The following is a 9,742-nucleotide window of genomic DNA, read 5'->3' on the forward strand; positions in this document are numbered from 1 at the left end:
AGCTGCTCTCAGTCACTGTAAAAGATAAATGAAAACAAAGTTATAAAAAATAATAACAGTATATCTTTTTCACATATTCAGGTTATAAACAAATGGACCAAAACAAAATCTTGGAAATCTGTTTATTTTAATGATTTATTGTCTCTGCAACATAGCACCATAATTTGTTAAATGAACAAGATCTGTCACTGAATCTTGCATGTTAAAATATATATATATATATAAAACCTAAGGAATTTTGGTTAACTAAAAAATTTATCTATTTGGAAAACCAAATATCCTAAAAAAGGAAAGATATCCTAAACTCTGTAAAGATCTATATCATACATTAACATGAGGGCAAGTTGTGAGAAGACAACAATCTTTAAAATTATTAAAAACCTAGAAGTCCTTACACATTAGCTACTACTCAATTCTGGATTTAGTGACTGGTCCCTGGGTAATGTAATATATACATAAGGTTGCTTCAGGATATATAAGAGCACAAACAATAACAAAAGGAAACAAGTAATAAGTTCTAAAAGACATAACATCCCATATCAGTTTTTAACTTTTAACAATTCTTTCTGGGAAAACAGTTCTTAAGATATTTCATTCTGTGGGGAATTTAAAAATGAAAGTTCATCTAATATTTTTTATAATACTAAAGTGTACAAAGTGCAACATGTAACAAATATAAATGCCAAAGTCTAAATATAGAAAAATAGTACAAAATGTATATAACAAAGCTATTCCAACAGAAGTCATCATCTATAACTATATATTCCATCCTATAATCTCATAAATCAAAGCTCTTAACTGTCTGGACTCATATGTGACTGTGTTCTTTCCAATATGAATTCTTTCTTCTTCCAAAGGTTGTTCTATAACAGCAGGTATGTTTCTGCCATAAAGTTCACAGTGTTCTAGAAACTGCACACATTCTTGAATAACATTGTCACGAAGCATGATTGTGTGCTTTGACATGTTTTCTAATAAGGACAGGAAGCATCTTTTGGCATAATACCAGGTATCAGTTCCTAGCTTTTTACTGTAAGGTTCCAAGCTTTTGATAACTCGAGAGATACCAAAGTCATAATTTCCTTTGGCACAATAAAGTGTTCCTATCACCAAATTCACAATGCAGAGATGGTAGATTTTCCTGTCGGGGTCATCATAGGACAGCTGCTCTTCCTCCTTTTCAATCTTCCTCATCAGCTCCTCTGCTTCTTCATTTTGACTTGTCATAATATAGGAAACACAGAGGTTAGCTAATACAATAGCACTGACATTCAGGATGTTATCATAGTGCTTCTTGACAATGGGTTCATAGAAACCAATGGCTTCTTTGTATTTGTTCTCCTGCATGAAGAGAACATGGGCCACATTCAACTTCCACACATCATGGTCATTACAGAATTCCACAGATTTGCGGAAAATCTTTTCTACCATCAAATAATTTTCAAGATTCCAGTAGATCTTTGCCTGGGCCATCAGCACAGGAATGTATTTCTCAAGGGCTTCATCATATTCATTCACTGCCTTTTTGACAGCTTCTTCATCTCTATTGTGTCTTGCTTCCTGTACTTGTATGGTAAGTTTACGAAGCTGCTCAGTCAGCATCCCTGCTAGGCCATCAAGCTTAATGAAAGCTTCTTCAGGAGCTGTCTGGCAAGTGATCAGGGCATCCAAGAAGTCATAGAGATAGGGTGTGAGGAATTTATAAGTCAAATGGGCATTTTCTGCCAGGACATCTGCTGCCAGGTCAAAATATTCATATTTACAGTAGAGCAGCAAAAGATTGCCAAAAGTCTCTGGGGGGAAGGGGTTCTGTTGGAGTAGAAACTGTAGCTTCTCAAATCCTTCTGTAGGCTTGGCATCCATATTCATGAGTGCCTGGTTGTGCAGGGTCACAGGGTCCAATTCTTCCTCTGCCCTAGGTGGCATATCAGTGAGAGCTTCCTGGGCTGCCTCATAGTTTCTCAGCTGGTATTCTATGGCTGCCTTGAGGTTGAAGGCTTCCACCAGAGCAGTCTGGTGGAGGACTAAAGTGTTGCCAACACTGCGAACATCAATGCCCTCCGTGGTCATGCCCACACCAAGCTCTGGGTGCTGACGGATACCACGCTCAATAATGTCAGCAATGTGCTTCAGAGCTGGGGCATAGTGCCTGTTACTGTAATAGGCCAGTGCCAGGTTGTAGGAAAGGTCAGGCTGGTAGCCTGAAGCCTGCAGGGCCGCAAAGAACTTGGCACAGGCAGCTTCATAGTGTCCCTCCTTGTACAGCAAACAACCCAGGTTGACCTGACCATCAAGCTCATTCTCACTTCCACTCTCTTCTCCCCCTTCCCCACTCAGCAGCTGCTCCACCAGGCTCCTGGCCCCTGGCAGGTCACCCTCACTGTACTTGATAGCAGCTTGCAGGCGGAGGACCCGGCTGTGGTAGGCGGGATTGTCCAGGAGGAGGAAGGCCACCCGCGTGGCCTCTGGATAAAGGCCGGCCTTGTACAGAGCCTGGGCCTGATACAGGCGGTACTGCTCGAGTTCTGGGTGCAGCTGGCCCAGCTGCTCATAGCACTCAGCGGCCAGCGCGAACTCCTGCAGGCGGTAGTAGCAGTAGCCCAGCAGCGACAGGCCAGCGCGGCTCCTGGGGCTCCGCTGCAGCTCTGCGCCCAGCAGCTGCACCGCCTCGGCGTAGCGGGAGTCGCGGATGAGCCGGTACACGATGGCGGTGAACTCCCCGTCGGGGATCTGCGTGCTGCTCAGCGCCGCCATAACAGCTTGGATTGCGATGCTTGCTGGTTTCCTAGGCAACCAGACCTCCGGAAACGGAAGTCGATCGGAGGTTTACCCTGCCGCGGAAGGAGCCGGTTAGGAATAAAAAGGAAGCACTGACTGAGTCTTAACTTCTGGTTTCGTCTCGGATGACTCAGGACTGAGTAGTGGCATGGAGCTGGGCTAGCGAGACGAAATTCTTCAGGCCGTTCAGTGGCGTAAACTCCACTTCCCGGCATGCATCGTTTCAGTCGCGCGGGATCTCGGGGCGTTGCCGCTCTGCATGCTGGGAGGCGTTATTCTGTCTTTATGGGTTAGGTGTTTGGAGGGATGCGGTGTGAACAGCCTTTATTCCTCCTTTAAAATGAAGGTTGTTTATTGTGTTTCTATTATGCCTCCTCGGTCTCGTGTGGTGGAGTAAGGTTTAGGGTCCGAGGTTCCTTGCAATGTTCAGTATTCATCCTGTGATGCAAAGAAGTGGTTTCATTTTGCGTTTTATTTTTATTTTTTTAATTAGGAACTGGATGGTAAAAGAAGGTTATCTTCTTGTAATAGGCCTGGAAGCAGAGTAGATTCTTTTTATGTTGCCCTGAGGGCACACTTTCTAAGATTAGTACAATGAGCAGGCGTCCTTACTTGGTCGTATGGGGAGGTTGGCCAGAGAAAAAGTCCTGTGCATCTTAACTGGTAGTGAGAGAGAATTGAGTTTTGGATCCAAACATTTCTCACCTCCTTTTTTTTTTTTTTTTTTTTTTTAATGACAAGCATTACTGAGTGAATGTTAGCTGTTAAACCTGGCCATAGCCACTGCTTTGGTGTTCTAACTTTCACTACCAGGTAGAAACGTTGGCAAAAAGCATGCCTTGGCTTTTTCAAGGGTAAAAATATGCAATACTAATACCTTCCCTACACATTGTTCCTTTTCTCTCTTAACTAAGTTAGCAGTTTGTGATGTGTAGGTTTGTAAGTGACAGATACTCAGCCTCTACTTTTCATATTTGAAAATATGTTTCTGGATATTATTGAGCCGATTAAAAAGTGGATTTTTTTTTTTCCAGCTAGGCCCAGTGGCCTGCAATTTCAGCGACTGGGGAGACTAGGCAGGATCAAAAGTTCTAGGAACATGATAACTTAGGTGACCCTGTTCCAAAATTATTTTTAAATGGTGGCAGGGTGGGGGTAGGGTGGAGAGTTTGTTGGGCATGTAGCTGTATGGTTGAGCATCTCTTGAGTTCCATCTGCATTACCAGTAGGGGCGGGGGGAATTTTTTTTTTTTTTCAGTTAAAATACAATCGCCCACCTCTAATCTCAAATTCTTAGTTTGAAGATCTCTGTGTAGATTTTCCAGATTGTACAAGAAATAACTCTTGGTTTTCTTTATTTCTTTGTCATGTATTTGGAATAGATTCCACATTAGTGTCCCAGGTCTATTTTTGTGTAAAGTCTTTTTAACTTCATAGTGCCCATGATGGAGCAGTAAAAAAGTAGGGACTTAATTATCATATAAAAATACATTGAGGCACGGATAAAAAAGCATAAGCCATGATATGATTGACTTAGAAACTAGAATTCAAGAGAGCATAAGTACAATTTTTCAGCCATATATTGGAGAAGTTCTCAAGACAGCAAATTACAAAACTTGTTTAACCCATTTGTAAACTGTGTTGTTTTCAAGATACTAATATACATATGAAGCACTTCTGCAGGTGACCTGGGGCAGGGTGTAGTCTTCCAAGATAAAGGAATTGAGATTGGCCTTCCTATCACCTGAGGTAAATAATCCAAGTCAAAGTGACTTCAAAGCAGGTATGTTATCTGCCTCCTCAATGCATTGCTGCCCATAAATCTTTTCTGTATATAAATTTTGGAGCCAATATCAACCATATTGCATGAAATTCTACCCCTTACATGTTAATTATACTATTACATACTAATTTCATACTATTGCATGAAATTCTACTACTTATATACTAATCTAAATAACTACCCTGAATTCTGCATATTACAGATGGAAAGCCTATGACTCAGAAAGGTTGAGTAGAAGTAGATAAGAAGTGGCTGAACCCTGCTGTCTAAAAGCTGTGTTCAGAAGGAAAGAGTAACTGATGAGTTAATTTAATCCATGTGTCATGTATGGGCCCATCTTTGAGGGGATATTAGTAACTTGCTTTTTAAAATTGTCATGATTTTTCCATTAAAACAACTGATCTTTGTGCAGCAGAAATTTGAACTTTCTGACCTGAGTTGTGTTTGTAAGCAGGTGTTAGGAAGTAATTAGTAGGCAATGGTGTAGATCCTGGTCACCTGTTACAGCTAGAAAGAGACTTCAGCTAGCATCTGAATGGTATATTATAAAGTGGCTGACTTCACACACTTAGGCATTCTTTTCCCTTACTGAGAAGTTACCCACAACTGTATTCTTCTGGATAGGATCAGACAAGAAACTGCCTACTACATGCATATCATCAAAAGGCCAGAATTACCCATCCCAGGAGGATTGACTGTAGCTCTGGACACCACACAAGATCACCAGAGGGACTGGGGTTGTGGTTCAGTGATAGAGCATTCACCTAGCATGTGTGAGGCACTGGGTTCAATCCTCAGCATCACATAAAAATAATAATAAATACAGAAAATAACGATATTGTGTCCACTACAACTAATAATATTTAAAAAAAAAAAAAGATCACCAGAGAAAGAAGCTGAGGGAGCCACTAAAATCTTATACCAAGTCTTTTTCCAACCTGTCCTCCAGCTGTAACTCTTTCCAGTCTTCAATCCAGGGAGATATGTAGGTTGAGAGACACTGGCCAGTGTCACTCAATAATAAGGCAGTAAGGAGTCCTCTACTTTATGCCTGCCTGATTAACATTTACTCCTAGGAAACAATTAATATTTAAAAGGCTCAATATTTTAAAATCCTCATATATTTAACTGCTATTTTAGGTAAATTGCTATTAAATCAAGGCAAGATGGCAAAACATGAAAATGGGAAATTGGCTTTTATCTCTTTAGCCTTATTCTGTTTTACAGAGTTGTATTTGCATCATGAAAGCATTTACCTTCAAATGACTTCTTGACAATGTATGAAAAATAAAAGGATGATCGTCTGTCCTGTACATTGCTTTGATCACTACAGAAATCAGTTGGAGTTCTCTTCTAACTGTGAGCCTGGCAGCTGAAATGGGCAGGAGAGAAGCCATTCTGTGTCTTCTTCCTTGTGATGCTACTGCAGAGGCCTGGCTTATAAAAAGCAGGACATTCGGTTTAGACAGATGGAGGGTAGGGTCATTTTCAAAATGAAAACGAGTGTACCAATCACACTGGGAAATTGGCACGACCATCACTGCTGCTGTGATAGACTGACTTTTATTTAGTCTCTAATAGGCATTTGGGGAATAGATTGGCTTTTTAGGGGAGGTGGAGGAAAGAAGGCCCTTTAATTAACAATAGAAATTCTAGAAAGCAATAAACTAGGTAGGATATTATAAATAATCACAAAGAATCATTTTTTTGCAACAGAATCTTAAAAGCTGGAGCATATATAAAAAAGTAAGTCTATAATACCATTCCCAGCAATAAGAAGGCATTTGTATTAATAAATGATTTAATACCTTAATGAAAGGAATTGGGCTTTCAGGAAATGGCTTAGGACTCAGGGTGGATTTTGCTGAATAAGGGGAGGCAAATTTACTGTGTAGAATTCCATTGAGGCACAGTGTGGCAGGGCTGAAAAGCATGATATTTGGTTCTGAATTTATTTATGTCTCTGCCTGCCAAAATGTGACATGACTAAATTTCATGTATTCTATTTGGCAGTCTCTTTTAAAACTAGTTGTGAGTAATTATTTCTTTTTGTTTTGTAAAGATAACTAGTTATTGTTGTTGGTTTCATTACTTATTGATGAATATTTAAACCATAGCTGTGGTCAAATATTTTTCTTAATAAAAGAAAAACTTCTTGCAAAACCATTTTCTGGTTATTTTGTGTCCCATTCATTTCTGACCATTTTCTTCAGGATGGCCACTTTGGGAGGCTCAGTTTTCTTACTTTCTTTGGAGTCCAGATTGACTTTGTGTCCCTATGCAAACATTAATGATTGTAGGACTGACCCTCCTGCTATAATTTCTCTTATTTTATACTCCCCAGAACAAAACAGGGAACAAAAGAATAAATTAAGCTGGGTGCAGTAGTGCATAACTGTAATCCTGGCAACACAGGAGACTAAGGTAAGAGGATCACAAGTTCAAGGTCAGCCTGGACAACTTGGTGAAATCCTAAGCAACTTAATGAGACCCTGTCTCAAAATAAAAAAATAAAAAAGGCTGGGAATGTAGCTCAGTGATAAAGCACCCTTGGGTTCAATACCCAGTACCCAAAACAAAAAGAGAATAAATTAGTGCCAAATTTGTAACGTAGTTGACTGATGTTTAGGAGCATATGTTCAGTCTTTCAAGACTTTTTGAAAGGATTCTATACCAGATCACTTGGAAAGATTTACATTCAAATGGTGGGAAGGTTAACCTCATTATGAGATTAATTTTTTTCTTGGGTAGTTCCATCTCTGTTAGTATTTTAAATAGTAATGTTCCTTCTTGAATATACCTTGCTTTTGATCAAACCATTTCTATTTCTGGGTTTATGGTGTTTTGTCCAAATTAACTTTATACAATGATATGGCCTATAAAAAGGAATTGGCAAAGAGGATACAATTGTGGATACTGCCATTGAAAATTCATTCCCCAGAGTTGGAGCTTGCTGTGGGAGGCATTGATGGGCTGTTACCCAAATTACTTCATTTGAGCATCTTTCACTGCTTTCATTTTCAAAAGGCAAAAAATATTGAAGAATCACTTTTCCCCCTAAAACTGCTACCATTCACAGCCAGATATATCCTGTATACCTCTTTCTATTTCTGCTATAGAAATAAAATTAAAAGTTGATGGAACATGTCTCTGAAACCCATGATCAAAAGATAAGATTCCTAAAAGAAAATGTTATCAGCCTCTGAACACATTTTCTGGCTTGAAAAGTTTGCAAACAGTTTTTCCATGGTATGAGTCATCCATGATGCCTTTGATGACCAGTCATCCACCTGTCTCAAATAACACACATTTGCATTTGACTGTTGCCTAACATGATACATGTCTTCTCTATAATCCCTGATCAGTGACCATTTGGACAACTGCCTTATTACATTATGTTTTAAATTGTCTTTTTAAGATTAATGCAGTATACACAATTAACTATCCTCAGACCACACCAGTTTAAAGAATGACTAAGAACTGGATGACAGTTGCCATGGTATTTGAGCAGTAATATAGGGGCTGTACTAGTTTTTGAAGCCTTTTCTGTGACAATCTCATGTGCTGTGGAACAGATTCTCAGGGTCAATGCTGGTAGACTAAGAGACCAAACTAGAAAGCAAGGATGTTATTCAAGCTTCTTGCTCCCTCACTCTCACATTCAACAATCAAGTTCTGATTCTTTTGCCTCTGAAATATCTCACTATATATTTCTCTTTAATCTCTATCATTACTTCTTTTCAGTGTCTACCACTACTGCTCTGGTGGCTATCCATCTCTTCCTAGACACTGCAACTAGCCTTCTTATTGGAACCTTTCAAAGATTTTGAGGCATTTTACTTCCCTTCTTTGTTCAGGACTTTGTTTTGGGGACCTCATTAAGCCTTTAAATGCACTTAACAATTTCTTTCAAGAAATTATGAGATTTTATGCAAAATAGTACTCCTGGTGGCTTCTCTTCCTATGCCAGAGTTTCCTGTCTCAGGTGTGTAGAATGTTATTGCTCACCCCCAAGGACTCTTGCTGCCTTACTGTATGGGAATGGCTTGGGAATGAGAGACTTCGAATGATTTTAGAAGGAATTGTTTCTGAATACAGTATTATAGTGACTTCCTTCTCCTGAAGTGTTTAATAACATTGTTTTGCTTTTTTAAGTATATCAAATACTTTCCTTACCTCTGGATCTCGATGCCATGTAAGCATTTTTAGAGACGATTTTTTTGTCCTTTTTTTGGCCCAAGCAAATCCTATATACCTGGTCTTCTACTTATAATGAACCTATAAAAACAATAAACAAAAAAATTATCAAGACATGAAAATGTTCTCAGCTAACAGCATACATTTATAAGAGGCTATTTTACTATGAAGCCATCTAATGTTAAATTCCTGTTCTGTCATCACCAACAGGGTAGCCATGGAAGGTTCTTAACCTCTGATAATTATTTTTTATTGGTAAAACAGGGACAAAAATATTTTCATTAAGGGAGTTCAGTATCATACAAAGCATTAGCCAATAGTAAATACCTATAGCACTTTAATTCTTATTATTATTTTTTTTATCAATACCAGGGATTGAACTAGGGTCTTGCACATGCTAGGTAAGCATTCTGCATTCTACTACTGAGCTATATCCCCAGACCTTAAGCTTTTATTATTACTTTTATTGTAAATGAAGCTATTGAGGTTTTTAAAAATCTCACTAGACAGTTTTAGGCTTAAATAATTATAGGCCAAAATATTGAGTTAAACATCTTTTATCTAGGAGTAGATGTTCTTCTAGTTCTTCAGACATTATGTTCCTAAGAGTGCCTGATAAACTTCAAAATGGAGAAGGGCAACTATCTGGCATAAATTAATGTCTTCACTAAACCTACTTTCAAAGAATTGAAAGTTCTAAGTTAAATCTTTTTCTAATTCAACAAATTCATGAGTGCCTCCTCCACTGAAGTCATTGTGCATTGTTTCCAATGAGCCTTCAAGAAATTTATAGCCCAGAGGATATACTACAAGTACATAGAAAGTTACAGCCCAGTTAATATATGCAGTGCCTTAAGAGTGATATGAAATGTCACAGAAATTCAGAGTTATAGTAAAAACTACCCCTCATTTGGCTAGAGTTGTGGTTTGCAACCATATCAGATACTTTATCCCCTCTTCTATAACAAATATTTTCCAAGATCC

At 38.8% G+C, this 9,742-nt stretch overlaps 1 protein-coding gene across 1 annotated transcript; it reads right to left on the bottom strand.

Annotated features, from left to right (window-relative positions):
- Nucleotides 1-430: 430 nt before the first annotated feature.
- On the bottom strand, nt 431-2,778 carry Ift70b (intraflagellar transport 70B). Its single transcript, XM_026392020.2, has one exon. It carries the CDS (start codon nt 2,752-2,754, stop codon nt 757-759), a length of 1,998 nt encoding a protein of 665 aa, XP_026247805.2. The 5' UTR covers nt 2,755-2,778; the 3' UTR covers nt 431-756.
- Nucleotides 2,779-9,742: the final 6,964 nt, after the last annotated feature.

The sequence above is a fragment of the Urocitellus parryii genome, chromosome 1 (genome assembly GCF_045843805.1).
Source record: "Urocitellus parryii isolate mUroPar1 chromosome 1, mUroPar1.hap1, whole genome shotgun sequence".
NCBI classification, from domain to species: Eukaryota; Metazoa; Chordata; class Mammalia; order Rodentia; family Sciuridae; genus Urocitellus; species Urocitellus parryii.

Coding starts and splice junctions, on each gene's coding strand:
- Ift70b (XM_026392020.2), bottom strand. CDS start 2,754: ATGGCGGCGCTGAGCAGCACGCAGATCCCCGACGGGGAGTTCACCGCC.